This window comes from Rhineura floridana, chromosome 11, assembly GCF_030035675.1.
Source record: "Rhineura floridana isolate rRhiFlo1 chromosome 11, rRhiFlo1.hap2, whole genome shotgun sequence".
Classification (NCBI taxonomy): Eukaryota; Metazoa; Chordata; class Lepidosauria; order Squamata; family Rhineuridae; genus Rhineura; species Rhineura floridana.
In genome coordinates this window covers 58,964,318-58,983,027 of record NC_084490.1, presented here as the reverse complement: position 1 = coordinate 58,983,027, position 18,710 = coordinate 58,964,318, and the positions used below count along the sequence as shown (strand labels likewise).

General features: G+C 45.7%; 1 protein-coding gene across 1 annotated transcript in view; it reads right to left on the bottom strand.

The window, feature by feature from the left end:
• MAP3K3 (mitogen-activated protein kinase kinase kinase 3) overlaps positions 1-4,466 on the bottom strand; it is a 79,656-nt gene extending 75,190 nt beyond the window's left edge. Inside the window, exon 1 of the mRNA XM_061591256.1 lies at positions 4,101-4,466. Within this exon, the coding sequence (XP_061447240.1) occupies positions 4,101-4,104 (4 nt within the window). The 5' untranslated portion in view covers positions 4,105-4,466. The remainder of the gene's footprint in view (positions 1-4,100) is intronic.
• Positions 4,467-18,710: the final 14,244 nt, after the last annotated feature.

Here is an 18,710-nt window from a genome sequence, read left to right as displayed (position 1 = left end):
GATATAAATCTATCAATTAATTTGAAGTTCTGTTGCCTTCTATGGGAAGTAGAATGAACCTTTGGTCCCATTCACCAAGGCTTCCCTTATGGTCTTAAGATATGTTACTTTCTTTTAAGATGATTAACAGAAAGACTCAATAGCATCTACAAGATCATTCAGTTCTCAATTTGGGCAGAGAGTTCACATCTATGCCCAACAGTATGCACATGACCACACTACTGTAATCTTCTCTTAAATTCAAACATCACCACTCCACCAAACAGCTATGAAAATATAATTATCATAACTTACATAGGGATATTGTTACTTGTCCCTTACTGTTTCATTTTTTGTTTTCTCCAAACATCTAAGACGTAGAATTTTGTGTTACTTGAAGGGTAGCTCTCCTCTAATTACTAATATCAATGTTACCATTTAAGTAACAAGGCAAATTCACCTATGTCTTTCATACCATATAATTATCAGCAGCAGCAACTTATTACCCACCCTTCACTCTGAAGTCCCAGGGGCAGGGTTAAAACAGTTTAATACACATCATTAAAAACAGCTCAAAGTCACATCATCACAAAAATAGGGTGGTCCTAAAAAATACACACCTCTGGTGTCAAAGGCCAGGGTAAAGAGGTGCATCTTGATTTCTGACATTCAGAAATGCTACTCATACATTACTTGTGAGAGCCAGTGTGGTGTAGTGGTTAGAGCAGCCTTTCCCAACTAGTGGGCCACCAGATGTTGTTGGACCACAACTCTCATCAGCCTCAGCCAGCATTGCCAATGGTCAGGAAAGATGGGAATTGTGGTCCAACAACATCTGGAGGCCCACTAGTTGGGAAATGCTGGGTTAGAGTGTTGGACTATGACCTGGGAGGCCAGGGTTCAAATCCCCACACAGCCATGAAGCTCACTGGGTGACCTTGGGCCAGTCACTGCCTCTCAGCCTCAGAAGAAGGCAATGGTAAACCACCTCTGAATACTGCTTACCATGAAAACCCTATTCATAGGGTCGCCATTTTCCATTTCAGGTCATAATAGTGTAGAGTGATGACCTGGCCACCCTTTTAGCCCTACACCAGACATCATGCCTTTTTCTTAAAATACATGAGTGCCTGCTTGAAAGCAGACACCCACATAATCAGGTTTAATCACATGGGCACTGTATGATCTCAAGGCAGGCTTCCCATATTGAACTCAGATCCATTATAAAATTTTTTAAATCACTTCAGTTGACAAGAGTACTTACAGATTTACTCATGCACTAAGAAGTATGGCCTTAACTTCTCCACCAAGTAAGCAGTAAGCATGTTTCAGTCTTGCATATTATGCTGGCTTACAATTTAGCCTCCTGCAACCACACTTTCCTTGTCATCCCCAATCCTCATCTGTGCACTAACACTAAAGCTGAGGACACTTTGGGGGCAGCAGCCACATAGCTGCACACCAACTCTCTCCTTGCCTGATATGCTTTCCTATGGGTTAGCCTTGGAGAGAATGGCATGTGTCAGTTGTGATAGGCTGTACGGAGAAGGGGAAGACTGATAGAATGGAGGATAAAGAGAGGGCTACAAGACTGAGGCAGACAGGCGTTGGAGCTGTCTCTATCAGTGTAAGGTGACACAATTAAGCAATAAAAAGGAGAAAGCAAGTCCGGCATTTGTGAGTCAATATGTATAGGACTTGCCTTTGCAAAAGGTTAGCTCTGTTTGAAATGAATTAATTAAATCAAAGGTAGGGTACCTTTTTCAGCCCAAGGGTCACATTCCCTTCCAGGAAACCATCCAGGGAAGCAACAGGCATTACCTGAATTCAAGGGCACAAACCAGCCAGGCAGAAACACTCAGGGTATGAAGGAGGGCCAGTGAGGGGTGTGGCTCGGGGAGAGTTCTGAGGGCCAGACAGAGAAGCATGGAGGGCTGCACTTAGTTCCTGGCCCTGAGGTTCCCCACTCTTGAATTAAATATATCCACATTGTTAGTGGAGCAAACCTGCAAGTCTAACATTCCTAAAAGTTTGAATAGTTACTTGGCTGGCTTTGCTTTTGGTCAAACATGTACAAGTTATCATTTTGCACCTAAAGATAAGCTATAGAAAAGGTTGGTTAAGAGTACACAGAGTATTGACATAATGCTGACACTAGCGTCAAACACTTTCTCTTTTCCATCCCCCTGAACCCTCCATCCAGTGTGCTGTATAACAAATCCTGAGCCAAACCCTGAGCACTGCACTACTAAATAGTAAGGGGTGGGGCAGGATAGAAAGTGGAGAGTAGAGAAGAAAAGGGGGGGGAAGTGTTCCCCAAGTCTCCCTGTTTAGTATAGGAAGGGGAGTTTTTAATCTCATGGCAGTCACGTTCCCACCTTAGTCTCCCATCCAGAATACTATAATCTGTTTGATGCCTGAGCACGCCAATTCCACTCTCCCCAAATGGATACTTCAGCAGTGCTTCATGTTCCTTTGTTCCTGGAAGTCACTGAGCATGCTCAGTCCTCTTCACACCACCTTTTGGGTGTTTTCGTCTTTACTATGTATCTATTATCAACAAGTGGACCCATTTTTATGCCCAGCTAATAGGCACAAGACCACAAAATTCAGTATTTCTAATTTCCTCCAAAGTATCTGCTGAGGAGTGGAGAATGAAGGTGTCAACTATAACCTGTGGTTGAGTCTGTGTTATATCTGATAAAGTAATTACAGAGCAAGATACTAGCTCATTGTCACTTCATTTTGTTGAGAAATGCATGCTTCCTCATATAATAAAGAACTGATTTGCTGAAGTTTTTCCAGATGTGAAAGCAGAAAACATCTCTCACTCTCCCATAGCACACAACTATCTCAGCCTCGCTGCTCTTTGGGTTTAGATTGAGCTATGCACCTTCTAATTTTAACCTCAGTTTTCAGTCACTGTAACATGAGCCAACAGCCTTTGTTTTGCAGATTTTACTACTGTCAGGTAGCTCATTAAAGTATATAAAACATTCAACAAAACATCCAAGGTTCAGAGAGATGCTAGTTCACATGAACCATGGCAAACTCTATTAAGTCAACCTCTGAGAAGAATCTCACTTCCAAGCTGTTCAGCTGCAAAGAAACAAACCCATAAGTTAGCACATAAGATAGCACATAAGTTATGACACCTCTTAACTCGACAGAACTTCACTCACAATGTGAAGAAAACTAAAGATAAAGTAGACTACAGCCTTCAGAGTAATTGTGCAAACATACTATCTCTCCCACACACACACTTAGTGCTACTTCAAAATGTAGCAGAGGGAGTGTCCCATGTAGGCATGATTTTTCTAAGACCAATATTCAGTTTCCTCCAACCTGCAAGCCACTCTAATCTGATCAGACTGAAACTGTGATATGACCTAGGCAACCCCCCAAACAAGAGAAACACACATCCTCAATCCCTGCGAAATTTAGGTACACTCAACTACCAGATCCTTGGGATTAACAGAGGAGAGCTATCACCACTATGCTTTGCCTTTGATCCTCCTTGAGGCATCTCCACGGGTGCTCTTAACCCCAAAAGTTGAGCTAGAGCAGGGATGAGGAACCTGTTGCCCTTCAGATGCTTAGATTACAACTCTCTTCACCCACAACTATTACCCAAGCGGGTTGGGACTGATGGGAGTTGGAGGCCAGCATTGTACGAAGGGACATAGCTTCCCCATCCCTGGACTAGACAGACCACTGCTCTGACAGTTTTGCCCCGTATAATGTGACTACTGTAACAAAAGGCAAGACATCCACACCCTTCCTTAATAACAGCGCATCTCTCAGAAAAACTGCGGCCGTCACTCCTGCTACACAAGGACGCCACTTAAGCCCTCTCCCTCCCACGATACTGCCCCTCTAGACAGTGTTGTCCTCATCAGGAATGCGCGCGCGCACCTCAGCAACCCTTTGCAAGAGCAGAGCAGCGCAGAGCTGAGCGCCCCCCTCCCGCGCGCAACTTCCCTATTAAGAGGCATCCACCCCAAGCACCGCAGTGCTTCCTCTCCCCTCCCCCTTAACGTCAACACGCCATTCTCTCGCGGTGTTGAACTGTCGGCCCCAGCTCCTCTCCTAAGACAAGCTCCGAGTTTCCTCCTTCTTACCCATTTTGGCGGCCCGGGGGAGCGGGACAGCGCCGGCAGCGCCTTGGGATGTGCGCGCCGTCACTCGGTCGCCCCCCCTCTTCTCTTTCGCTCCGTCTTTCCTCCCCCGTTTCCTTTCTTTTCTTCCCTCCCTCACAGCAGCAGCCGCCTCCACCTCCTCCTCCGCCGCCGCCGCCTCCTCATTCCAAGGCTTTGGCCTCAGGTGCCCACTTCAGCCAACTCCTTCCTAAGGCCCCGGACAGGCGGCAGCGGCGGCAGCTCCTCCCACGCCCGCCTTCCGTCGGTCTGTGCTACTTCTTCCTCCAGCGACACAAATATTCCTCACCACGGAGACTAGACAAGCCTCTTACACCCACGCATGCGCTCTCGCCAAGCTCCTTGCCAGTTCTCTCGCCATGCCTCCAAATAAACAAGCTTTTCTTAGGGAGAAAGCCACCACATAAGCTAAGCAGAGGAAGAGATGGCTGGCTTGCTAATGCAGTATAAGGGTTAAGCTGCTAATTTTGTTTTTGAAAAATTCCCAAAGACCATTCATGATGACCAACCGACACGTTACAAAATAGTAAGCAAGGGTTTTTTTTTTTTAGTCTCCCAGAACTCTGCACCGCTTAAGCAAAGTGGGGGGGAGGAGTATTTTATCACTGACGTTGTTTAGAATTGCCGGCGCATGGTGATAATAAAAAGCAGACCGACTTTTAGTCGGTTTTATTGTTGTTTTTAAATTCTCTACAGACAATGATCTCCCCCGACGAGGTGCTCCTGGCGCCAACACTGTTATCTTTTCGGCGCCAGGTCAAGACTTTCCTCTTCTTCCAGGCATTTTAGCATGTGTTTTATATTGTTTTAAATTTTTAAATTGTGTTTTAAATCGTTTTTTAAAAGATGAATTTTAAATTGTATTTGTTTTTAGTTACTGTAAACCGCCCAGAGAGCTTCGGCTATGGGGCAGTATACAAGTATAATAAATAAATAAATAAATGGGGCCCCTTATTGCCTGCACCTGGGGCAGACAGCTCCCACGGCTCCGCCCTTGGTACACCACTGGCCCAAAGGCCCCAAAAGCAGTGAACAACATAGAATATACAAAAGAGATATAACATACAAGTAAAACACATACAATCTAGCAATGAAAACAATATAAAACAGCATCAGAATTCAGTCAAGATTACAGATTATGTCATAGGGTCTGGGAGAGACTCCCTTTCTGAAAGCATGGAGCACCACTGGGAGGTGTAGTCATCCAGGGCCTCGGGATCTTAAACCCCTTACTTTTTTAGGAGCCAGGCCCCAGCCGCGTCCCTATGTCTCCAGCATCCTACAAGCCAATCAGCATGGAGGGGGGATGTTAGCCACTGAGAAGAGTCTTCTAACTTGCTTCCTTGCTGTTTCCTGCTGACTGGAGCAATCCAAGTGAAAGGAGTTCCCATTAGTTCCTACTTCAAAAAGCTAAATTGTAGAGAATGAGAATTTGGTAACTTCAGATGAAGAGGCAGTGAATCCTGATGTTAGCCCCCCCATCTGCATCGTCAAGCAGTTTGGTAGCAGCAGGAGATAAACACGTAGACATGGAGTTCAGTAAATCAAGCAGTATCTCTGACAGCAACAGAAAAGCAGAAAGCAATTATTCAAGCCTGGCCAGATTATTCTATAATCTTAGAAGGTGGTATAATCTTAAAAGCGGCATGGCTATGAGGGGGTGTGGTTATGATTATTATGAAGGGACCCTGTGTGATGTTCCTGCTTATATTGTAAATATGGTAAGTGCTGTTTGTATAGAAGACATATGGTAAGTGGAGTGAAAGAGGAGGGGGGAGTACATGAGCAGTAGAATGCTGGATAATTGGCTGAGCGTTTGAATGGCTGGGAGTATAAATGGAAGAATGACAGTTGAATCTGGGAGGTTGTGGTTGAGGTGGTGTCTTTGAGAGGTTGAGAGAGAGGTTGGAGGTTTGGAGGTGGTGGTGTTGAGAGTGAGTCGGAGTTCTGAGGAAATTAGTAAAAAGTCAAGTACCTAACAGAATATAGATGAAACCATACGCTTGTGAAACATTCCTTAAGTAATCTTGTTATTTCTGATATTTAATAAATACTTATTTAGTTTACCAAAGGCCTGATCCTTGGCTGGGGGAATATACAGACCAGAAGGGAGGGCAAGGTAATTACCAAGGCTGAACAGAAACTGTATCTAATGGTGGCAGCGGTGAAGGGAGAGATTGTAACAAGTCACATGTCCAGAGCAACCCAGAGTTGTATCCTTTAAATATAAAGATACCAGGGGGTTGGGAGCCGCATAGGTACACAGTCACAAAGTAACAAGCTATAGAGAGGCTTAGGCAAAGTCTCTGGGAGTTTGGATTACAGAAAGTGACTGGTAGTGCTGCCTAGCAGTGGGATTTGTAGAATCTGTGCTAGAGCTGAAAAGGGTAAGAGGAAAACCTGACGTTCCTGTCTGCTGGTAGCCCCAAGTGAGAGCTTCACAGGTGGTGCTGGGGAAGGACGTCACACCCTGCACTTCTGAATTTGCCACTACACTACTGGAGCCACTGCTAGTCAGTGTCGACAGTGCTGACCTAGATGCACTGGTGGTCTGATTCGGTATAAGGCAGCTTCTATGTTTCTATGTTAGCAAGTTGCTCCTAATTGTGAAATCTCCTTCCTTGGAATTTCCACCCATTCTAGCCCTCTCCTCTGGAACTGAACGCTGAACAATGGCAAGGGTTGCAAATTCATAGTAACAGCGTTTTAACAAGGCTTTTCCAAAATGCAAATGAAAGAAGAAAATAGAAGCAGCGATACAGCCGGAAAATAGGAGCTCTCCCCAGTAAAGAGGGGCAACTGGCGGGCAGGACAGCACACCTTTCAGTTCAGTATACCATTACTGCTTGGGCCAAAGGCCATTGCCAATACAAACAGAAGGATGAAAAGAATTAAAACGTAGTGCTATTACATGGTCTCCATGACAACCATGGGACTGTCCCAATATGCCATTGGCCTAACACATGTAGCAGGGCATACTCTAGATTTGGTTTTTGCAACTGGACATGGAGTTGGTGATCTGAATGTGGGGGGCCTTGCATCAGTTCCTCTGTCATGGACAGATCATTGCTTGCTGAAGTTTAGACTTACGGTGGCTTTTCCCCTCTGCAAGGGTGGGGGTCCTATTAAGTTGGTCCGCCCCCAGAGACTAATGGATCCGGATGGTTTCCAAAGGGCTCTGGGGAGTTTTCCAGCTGATAGGGCTGGCGCTCCTGTCGAAACCCTGGTTGAACTGTGGAATACAGAAATGACCCGGGCGGTTGACATGATTGCTCCTGAGCGCTCTCTCCTGTGTAGAGCTCATATGGCTCCATGGTATACCCCAGAGCTGAGAGCGATGAAACAATATAGGAGACGGCTTGAGTGCAGATGGAGACAAACTCCTAGTGGATGCAATTATACACTGGTAAGTGCCTATGGTAAGCTGTATTTAGGGGCAGTGAGGGCAGCAAAAAAACTATTTTGCTGCCACTATAAAATCATCAATCTGCTGCCCAGCGGAACTCTTCAGAATTGTCTGGGGGCTATTACACTCTGGCCCCAGGGACATGGTAGAACAATCTGAGGCCCGCTGTAATGAATTTGCTAGGCACTTCCGGGATAAAATCTTTAGCATCCGCCAGGACTTAGACTCCAGTGTTATAGCAGGTGAATCATTCGAGGTATCCAGAGCACAGCCTTGTCCCAATTTCTTGGATGAGTTTCAGTTGGTACAGCTTGAGGACGTTGACAAGGTGCTTGGACAGGTTCGTGCAACCACTTCTGTGCTGGATCCTTGCCCTTCTTGGCTAATAAAAGCTAGTAGGGATGGAACAGCCGGCTGGGCCAGGGAAGTGATTAATGCTTCTCTGAGAGAGGGGGTGGTCCCTGGCTGCCTGAAAGAGGCAGTAGTGACACCACTGCTGGAGAGACCCTCCCTGGACCCAGAAAATCTTAATAACTCTAGGCCGGTGGCAAATGTTCCATTCCTGGGCAAGGTCCTTGAATGAGTGGTGGCAGGCCAGCTCCAGACACTCTTGGATGAGACCGATTATCTGGATCCATTTCAGTCGGGTTTCAGGCCTGGTTTTGGCACAGAAACAGCCTTGGCCTTGGTATGATGACCTTTGTCAGGAGAAAGACAGGGGGAGTGTGACTCTGTTGATTCTTCTTGATCTCTCAGCGGCTTTCGATACCATTGACCATGGTATCCTGGGAAGACTGGCTGAGTTGGGAGTGGGAGGGACTGCATGGCGGTGGTTCCGCTCCTACTTGGCGGGTCGGCTCCAGAAGGTGGTGCTTGGGTAAAATTGCTCAGCACCCTGGACTCTCCAGTATAGGGTTCCGCAGGGGTCAGTTCTGTCCCCCATGCTGTTCAACATCTACATGAAACCATTGGGTGCAGTCATCCGGAGCGTTGCCATCAGTATGCTGATGACATGCAGCAATATTTCTCCTTTTCATCTTCTTCAGGTGAGGCTGTCAATGTGCTGAACCGGTGCCTGTCTGCGACAATGGACTGGATGAGGGCTAATAAACTGAGGCTCAATCCAGACAAGACTGAGATGCTGCTGGTGGGTGGTTCTTCTGGATGTCCAACCTGTCCTGGATGGGGTTGCACTCCCCCTGAAGGAGCAGGTTCGTAGCTTGGGGGTTCTCCTAGAACCATCTCTGTCACTTGAGGCTCAGGTAGCCTCAGTGGCACAGAGTGCCTTCTACCAACTTTGGTTGGTGGCCCAGCTGCGCCCCTATCTGGACAGGGATAACCTGGCTTCAGTTGTCCATGCTCTGGTAACCTCCAAGTTAAATTACTGCAATGCACTCTACGTGGGGCTGCCTTTGAAGACGGTTTGGAAACTGCAGCTTGTGCAAAATGCAGTGGCCAGATTGGTAACAGGGACCAGACTGTCCAAACATATAAAACTGATTCTGGCCTGCTTGCATTGGCTGCCTGTATGTTTCTGAGCTCTATTCAAGGTGCTGGTTTTAACCTATAAAGCCTTACACGGCTTGGGACCACAATACCTGATGGAATGTCTCTCCAGACACAAACCCACCCATACACTATGCTCAACATCAAAAGCCCTCCTCCAGGTGCCTACTTAGAGGGAAGCTAGGAGGACGGCAACAAGGGAGAGGGCCTTCTCAGTGGTGGCCTCCAAATTATGGAATGACTTCTCTGACGAGGTGCACCTGGCGCCAACACTGTTATCTTTTCGGCGCCAAGTCAAGACTTTCCTCTTCTCCCAGGCATTTTAGCATGTGTTTTTAAATTGTTTTATATTTTTAAATTGTGTTTTAAATTGTTTTTAAAAGATGTGTTTTAAATTTGTATATTTGTTTTTAATGTTTTTAGTTACTGTAAACCGCCCAGAGAGCTTCGGCTATGAGGCCGTATATAAATACAATAAATAAATAAATAAATAAATATTAAGACCCTGCTTGTGGGCTTCCCATTGGGGCATCTGGTTGGCACTGTGAGAACAGGTTCCTGGACTAGATGGGTCACTGGCCTGATCCAGCAGGGTTCTTATGTTCTTACATCCACTGTTGGAGGCAGCCTGTCTCTGCCAGTTGCTTGGAATCACAAGTGGGCAGAGTTGCTGTGGCGCTCAGGCCCTGCTTGCAAGCATCCCATAGGGGCATCTGGTTGGCCACTGTGAGATCAGGATTCTGGCCTATGATGGACCTTTGGCTAGGATCCAGCGGCAGGGCTCTTATTATGTTCTTACAAAAATTAAGAGTCTCACTTGCTCACATGCGTGCACACACCTGCACAGGCAAATGAACATTTCCCCCTTCTCTTTGTCATGTAACTCACCTATGGAAAGAGTCCATCTTTCCTTGCTAACCACGTTGGCACTCTTAATCCTTGGCAAAGAACCTTCCCGAACTGTCAGTTCCTGTCGTCTGTTGAAATTTGCATCGGATGAAAATTCACACTTGTTGGAGGGGTACAGAGGACCTGTCTGTTTGTCTGGTAGACCAACATTGTTAGTTAAGGATGGGGAGGGGGGGGCAGAGAGACATGAGGAAGCACTGCAACTAAAAACAAAACAGCCCACTATTTTTATAAAACACACACACACAGCTGTGACTGACGTTGCTTTGGCGAAATATAGATATTATTTATTTTATTGGACATACAACTCCATCCATGAGCATAACTTAATAAAGGGCGAAGGGATCAGCAGCTTCAGTGAAGTAAGAACATGAGCCCTGCAGCTGGATGAGGCCAGTGGCCCACTTAGTCCAGCATCCTGTTCTCACAGCAACCAACCAGATGCCTCTGGGAAGCCCGCAAGCAGGACATGAGCGCAACAGCAACTCTCCCCTCTTGTGACTCTCTGGTATTCAGAGGCATGCTGCCTCTGACAGCAGAGTGAGAACATAGCCATGGTGGCTATTAGTCGTTGATAGCCTTCTCCTCCATGAATTTGTCTAATCTTCTCTTAAAGCCATCCAAGCTCATGAGCACACTAACGCAATTTGAAGAAGGCATCCCCAGACTCTTCTCAAAAGGGAAAAAGGGGCAATGAATTCAGATTAATGGATACCATCAGCAGTGGTTGATGCCCATAGGGACTGGTTGGGGATGTGCTAGGATTCCGCTCAATTTGGATTTGCTACCAAATTTTCTGTTAATTTCTCTATCATTGCAGATCGGATTTTTATGTAGTGATTTTCCACGATTATGTCCAGAGATTTTTTTTCAACTCCACCTCCAAAATATAATATTAAGAATGATAATTTTGTTGATGTTTCCTTTTATTTATCAATATTTCCTTTCAAAATATTGATGGTAATAGCAATATGTTTTGCGAGGGGAAATAAACAGATTGGTACAAGCAGCAGTTAGTGGACAAAGAACGAACTCGAAATGATGCCAGGCTGCTAGGTCGATGGAATGCTTTCGAACCAGCACAGGCTAGCGGATCCCATTCCTAGGACTGGTGAGACAGAGAGGCCAACAGCGGGTGGAGACAGAGCCAATGGCAGGCGGAGCCAATTAATTCTAGGTTTCTCCCCATCGCCCTCTTCCCAACCGTGTTGGGAACACTGAAGCTATGGAGGAGGAAGCAACTTGTCACTGACGCAATAACAGTGCATTAGTGGTGAATTTACACTAGACCTGTCCACACATCGTTCCGCCTTCATAGTTGTCGTGATGATTCCCCAAGGTTACTGCAATGTTGCCATCTGGAGCAGCACTTTCGCACTATTCCCCAAGAAAATATGGACACCCACCCACCAACCACCAAACAAATTGTGGTATGAAAAGTTACAGGATTTCAGCAGGGCATTGCGGAAGTGCACTGGTGAGAAACGAATAGTCAATAGTCAATTTATTTATATACCGCATTTTCCACAAACTGTGCACAAAGCGGTTTACATAAACAAACAGCCCACATACTGTAGCATAATAATACATAATAAGAACAATTGCTACAACACAAAAAAAATATACATTAAAATGTAAAAGAGCATAAAGTTCAACAGTAAAGCTCAAGCCAAAATATCCAAAAGCAACCCCCAAAGCTGTTATAATCTCCTCTATCTCCCCACACCTTCCTCAACCCAAAAGGCAAGGAAGTCTTCTGGAAGCAGCTCCCTTACGAAGGATCCTAGGGCTGGAGAGTGGGGCAATGCAGGTGGAAACAGCCATCCCCTGATGGCAAACACAGAATACCCAAAGGAGGTGGAACTGTAGGACATGATCAGAAAGTGGCTATGTGGGGGGGGGGGTGCCCCCCCACACATAGTGAAAAAAAATGTGACAGCAAAGGCTAAAGGTTTCCTGGGGACAGGGAGGTGTGTCAAGGTATTCCACGGCATTGCAAATGCCAATCTAGACACGACAACACTTCTAGGGCCACATTTAGCAAACATGCCGTTGTCTCCAAGTCCTGCTTAGGGTAACCCACTGAAATGCATGGATCTAAGTCAGCCATGTCCATTAACTTCAATGGTCTGCTTTGAGTACGACTACCATTGGATTCAATCAATGGCTTCCCCCAAAGAATCCTAGGAATGGTAGTTTGTCTCTTACAGAACTACAATTCCCAGCACACTTAACAAACTACAGTTCCCAGGATTCTTTGGGAGAAACCATGTGCTTTAAATGCATGGTGTGTATGCAGCTGAGCAGTTTGGGTGTTTTTTTTTTTTTAAGCTTTCATGAATATTCATCGGAATTTTCCTGAGATCAATGAGTAGACTTTCACCTACATTTAAATTCAATTGGGCCCCATTTTGAATCAAGATGGCGGACTGAACCTTTCAAAACAGCACTAATTTTAACCAAATTTTGCATGATGGTTCTTGAGATCATGGAGCAGGTTTTCATCTATGTTTGGATACTATTGGATGCCATTTTGAAGCAAGATTGTAGACTGAACATCTTTTAAAACTGCACTGATTTCAAACCTGCACTGATTTTCTCAGTTTCTTGGAATTCCCATGCAATGCTGGCTACGAGTCTGCTAGTGTTTTATATGAGCCAAAACACCCTCATGCCAACCAGGGACACAGGCTGCCATACTTTTCCAGTAAAAAGGGCCTTCCATCCCAAGCAGTCTATGCTACCTGTCCACATGTTGGGCTTATCTTGCTACTGATAAGATAGAAGACATTAAGAAAATCTCATTAAGAATGGAGACTGGCCTGTGTGCCGTTAACAAACCTGCCCTTCATAGCACTGTTAGCAAATAGAGGAAGCCATAACATGAACAGGCAACTGCTAATCACAAGCATCTGTGACCTTTGCCCTCTCTGACTTGGTCCCAAACGTTACAGCCGATTTTAAAATTATTTTTATTTTGTTTTTGCAGTGTGTCTGTATCTGCCAAACCAGCTGTGTTCCTGGCTCGATAGGCACATGTGACTCTCTCTGCTTCCTTTCCAAAGCAGCCTGAGAATCTGAGTGAGCTGCATTCTGGATTGCTGCCCCTGTGCTGTCGGGATCAGCAAGACTTGAAACACCTCTTGGGATTTCACCTGAACTTTCAATGTTTTATTCTCCTTTTCAGCAGCTATGGAGCAAAGGAGAAAAACTGCAGTATGAGTAGTAGGAGGCTATTTTCTTTTGGGCTATAAGGTCTTTTGCTATTAGGGGCTCCACCCCCTGAGGCCCCAGGCAGGGCCAGAGCCAGAGGGCAGCCAGGTCAGGCCCTGGCCGAGGGCCCCTGGGTCCCTAGGGTGGGTGGGTAGCACTCCAGTTCTATAATCCACTGCAGCGTCGGCTCTCAACCCTGCCATGGATCACAGAAAGGCAGCTCCCAGGCACCCCCTACAACAGTGCAAGCCCGCAATGCCTGCCTGCACACCCCACTTACCTGTCCCATTGGGGTGAATTCTGCACGCATGGCTGCCATCAGCCAAGATGGAGGCTAAGGCTTCCCTAAGGTGCAGGTGGGTGCTGTGAGCCTGGGGCAGGCTGGTGCCCAAGGGCCCAGTCATGCCTGGTGCCTGTCCTGGCCCCAGGCACAAGCAGGCTCCTCCCCTGTCCTCCCAGCTGATATCTCCCACTCCAATCAGGTATCAGTAGACTCTTCATCATCTCACGTAGCCCCACCATCTGATCTAACAGGCCCACCCCTTAGCTCCTAGGCTCCACCATTCACTGCTGTATGCCTGAGCTTCAAAAGAGCTGGCAACCCTAACCACATGGTTTTTTGACTGGCACCCATGCTGGTGAGTTTGGTCCAGACTGCTAGGAAAGGAGACAGTATTATAATCTTCAAACTCTAGCATATCTCCACCTCCAGACAGCCCATAAGTTCTCCTTGGGGTGCACTGGTTGCTAGGGATAGGCGAATCTGTCAATTTAGTTTTCTCATTTTTCCAGTCTTAAGTTCATTTCCCCACATTTCCACATCAGTTTGCAGGGTTGTTTTTTTTAATGTCCCCATGAATATTCATCAGCATTTTAGTGTGACTTTCTCCTAATATGCACATCTTTGTACTGAATTTTGCCAAATATACATGTTTGCAAAGCATTTTTTCCTCTTGTATGTTATTTTCACGCATTTTTATGCACACTTTACCCTAATATATGCATTTTTTTTGTACAAGTTACTTGCCTGGAGAACTACATTATGTAATTGAAAGAAGTGTGAATTTTGAAAGACGGCTGTGTTTTGGTTCACGTGGTGTTTCTGAAAGTGCAAATTAGGTTAAGTTCGCCCTTGAATTGAAGTTCTCCCCCCATCCCTGCAATAGCTATACATTCTTACAGATCAGGCCTGTGCCATTCCTTCAATTTAGACTTTGCCTGTCTGGCTGGTAACCGTCTCCTATTGTTCAAACAGAATCCTGTCCCTTAAGCCCATTGGATACTGGATATGAAAGGCTTTGAAAACCTGAAATCTGTTGTACAGCTCCTCAGTGTTATTTATCATGATCTCCCTTGGACTTACTTCTCCTTTGGGGGACAAATATGCTCTGCACTCGAGTGCCCCCAAGTGGGCAGTTGAGCTTCCTGAACCGTCACAGGTGCACATGAGTAAGGTAGGAAGGAAGTCATTTGGGGGTGGGGGTGGGGGGGACTGGATGGGAATTGACAGAACCTTTGATAATTAACCTCAGTGGAGTTTCAGGAGGGCAGCAACTGAAAAGCATGTAGTCCATTGGCTCAGAAAGCATGTAGTCCATTGGCCCTTGAGGGAATGCAGGCGATGCCATGGTTCGTTGGCCTCCTCAGCATGGGATCAAATCCATCCACAAGAGCCACACTCAAGTGTTCCCTCCAGAGGGCTGTTGCTGTTCGGCAGTGTCAAGCTCTCTCACAGACAATGAAGCTGCAATCTGCAAGACAAAGGTGAACCCAGGAAGCTTCCTCTCTGGGAAGCCCATAAAGAAGGCATGAACCTGGGACCTTCTGTGTGCAAAGCAGGTGCTCTAACCACTGAGCTATGGCCCTTCCCTTAAGACATAGGAAGCTGCCTTATGCTGAGTCAGATCATCGGTCCATTTAGCCCAATATTGCCTACACTGACTGGCAGTGGCTCACCATGTTTTCAGATCAGGGTCTCTCCCTAACCTACCTGGAGATGCCGGGGATGGAAAGTGTGACCTTCTGCATGCAAAGCAGGTGCTCTGCCAGGGAGCTATGGTTCTTCCCTAGTGCGCTACAGTAACAGAGGAAAGGATGGAAGGTGGGAGAGGATACAACTCCCTCGAGTAGGGGATTGATAGCTTAGAGCACATGTGTTTATGTGCAGAAGGTCTCGGGTTTGATGTCTGGAATCACCAGCCCCCCCCCCCAATCAGGTAGCAGGTGATGGGAAGCCCTGGGAAGCCGCTGCCAGTCAGAGAGGACAGCACTGAGTTAGATAGGCGAATACCCTGGAGTTTGCTAAAGGAGCTGTGTATTGCAGCTGTGTCAGGGGTAAAGTATAATTCACAGGATTCTTTGGTGGAAGCCATTGTTTTAAGTGTGCTTGAAATGCATGGTGTGTTTGCAGGAACAGATGACTTTGAAAGCAGATTAGACACATTCATACAGAGTGGTTATGCTGTTTTGTGGAGTTCCATTGTATTTTTATCTGTACTTTTGATTACTATCTGTACTTTATATATATATATATTTAAGAGAACATTTTGTTTTCCTGCCTTAAAAGTGTATTTTGTATTTGACCTTCCTGTTTAACATTATATTCTAATATTAGTTCCCAGGATTCTTTGATGGAGGCCTTGTGCTTTAAATGTGCTTTAAATAGATGGTGTGTACCTCCCCACAAACAAATCAGGATGAATGCCCAGTAAACAGAATGCCCAGAGTTCCTTCCAGTTTTCCTTCTCCTCCTTTTTTTTTGGGGGGGGTACCTTGTTCTCCCCACCACAACACCTTTCTACGTAGTTTCAAAACAAATGGAGCACTGGGGAGAGGGGGGAGAGGAGAGAGCAGTAGCATAGAGGCAAATTCAGAAATGCAAGGTCCCTTCATTATAGTCATAGCTGCCACCCCTCCCCATTTATTTTTGCTGCTGGGTTGAGAGTGAGATCCTTGTTAATGCCTTCTTCCACAACAATAGATATCCCTAAGAGCCAATCAGCATGAAAGGGGAGAGTGTTAGCTACTGTGAAGAGTCTTCTCAGTGGCTGACACTTCCTTTCACTCTGTTTAATCAGCAGGTAAGGAAGCATGTTAGCATAGTGGCACCTACTCTTTGGAACTCCCTCCTCTTAAATATTAGACAGGCACCATCTCTGTTATCTTTTTGGCGCCTACTGAAGACTTTCCTCTTTCAACAAGGCTTTTAAGTAGAGACTATCCCAGTTTGCGTATGTGTTGGAATTGCTTTTTAATGCGTTTGTAATGCTTTTTTAAAAAAGATGTTTTTAAAGCTTTTTAAAAAACATGTTTTTAAAGGTGTTCTGTTTTAATATGTTTTTAGCGATGTTTTGTTTTAATATATTTTAAAGTCTGTTTTTAAGATGTTTTAGAGTATTTTTAGTGCTTTTGTTTGCTGCCCTGGGTTACTACTGGGAGGAAGGGTGGGATCTAAATCAAATAAATAAATAAATAAATAAAGATGTTAGAAGAGTGCTAACACACTCCTTTTTCATGCTGATTGGCTCATAGGATGCTGGAGACATAGGGACCCTGTTCTCAAAAAATTAAGGGGTCTAAGGTCCTCCAAGACCCGGGACGACTACACTCCTGGGAAAGAGCAAACATTGATGAAAACAGATATTTCCCATACACTTTCAATTTGATCTCACAATCCTGAGTATAGAGTCCAGACTCTACAGTCTGCACTGTAGAGTCTGCTGCTCTGTATAGATGGGCGGTATGATTTGACCCGGAGGGCATGGTCAACACTATGAACATTAAGTGCTGTTCATGATTTTCATTCCCCCCCCCAAAGTAAGACTCTACCAGGATTGTGAGATTGAATTCAAAAGCAAGCAGGACATTCAGGCTTTGGGTCGGCTTAGCTTTCGTTCCTGGTGCCCACTTCCTTTTCCTTCACCTCTTTTCCCATGGTTGCCTTATCTCTCTCCCACCAACACCACCATCCACCCATTGCCCCATTTGTGTGTGTGTGTGTGCATCTATCATGCATTAAGCCAGCTAGATAAGTACTGTAACCTTTCTTAGGTCAATTAGCCTGAATAACCTGACAACCTGCTACAACTATAACACTCGTGAGCATTTTTCCTATCAACTAACGACTGGAAATAAAGAGAAACTTACGGAGCTGGTGCACAGTCAGAAAAGGGGAGGGGGGAGGAAAGTGTTCGGTATTATAAAAATACCAGAGAGAAATAGGAACTAAGCTTTGGTGGTCCTATTTCTTAGCAGAGATATAAAAAACACAAGCAGCAGAGTGAGAATGTAACCAGCCCCACCTTTCTCTATATAAATAATAACAGACACAATCTTCTTAGGTAAAAGATAAAAACATTTACTCACGACCTCTTCATATGTTAGAAACATAGGCTGTAGCTTAGATGAAAGAAAATAGAAGGTATTCAGTCCATCTTAGTCTTTGGTATTGATGCTCTCAGCCTCTCTCAATGGTGGATTGATCAGTATTTTTGCTGAATATTCAAAAAATCCTCCAGGACAAAGGAAGGAGGAAACCAGATAACTAACCCCACCCATAAGGAAGGTACATCATGGTGAACAGGTACATGGGATATTTCCCAAATATCCCCCCCAAGTGAACATGCAACATTTGCCTATTCCAACAGAAAGCACTTCCAACGCCAAGCCAGTATGAATAGAGTTGTACAATAGTGATCATGGATATACCCACCCCAACCGCTCAGCATAATAAAATGGAGAGGGGGAGATTAATCATGTTTGAAGAACTCCAGTGATAAGCCATGCCCACTTTTGTTTTTAAGTGCTTCTTTTTAAGGGCCGTGATTACATGCAATCACCAAAAGAAATTAAGACAGCAAAAAAAAAAAATTCTGTGCAGGCTTTCCGCAGCCACACTATTTTAACTGCAGAAGCAATAGAATGTGATAAGCCCTGGTAAGAAGCTGTCGGATGCCACGCTGGTCTTTATTTCTTCCACCCCCAAAATTGTCTGTTGCAGGGGGGGGGGCAGACAAAATAAATCCTCAACAATAATTTCCAATTATCAAATCCGATTCCACCAAAGATTTCAGCATTTCATGCTCAGCAGCTAATAAAATCCAAGGTTCCAGTTCAAGCTTCTGCACTTAGGATGCTAACCACAGAGAGCCCTCGCTAGCTCCCTCACACACAGAGAGCGAGAGAGCACAATATCTATAATCGCAGCCGGCCTTGTGCTTGGCAGCCAGGCTGTAAGGGATTTGCCTGCAGGAGGAAAGGATTCCCTCTCCACCACCGAGCGCACAGACCTTTGACGGCAGGACTAGCGGGAACGGAGGCTGAGCCGGCGCCCCGCAGCTGTGGCTGGAGGACTAAGGAAGGAGGCAGCAGAGGAAAGAGGTCCAGGGTACCTTGGGGAAGGGCGCAGCCAGTAGCGGCCGCGAGAGGAGCCGCCTAGGATGGCTGGTGAGACTGCCGTCGCGAGGGGTCGTTCTGTCGGGGAAGCCTTGCTTTCTCCGAGTGGGAAGAGCCTCTCCCCAATCTTGCTACTTAATAGAGGG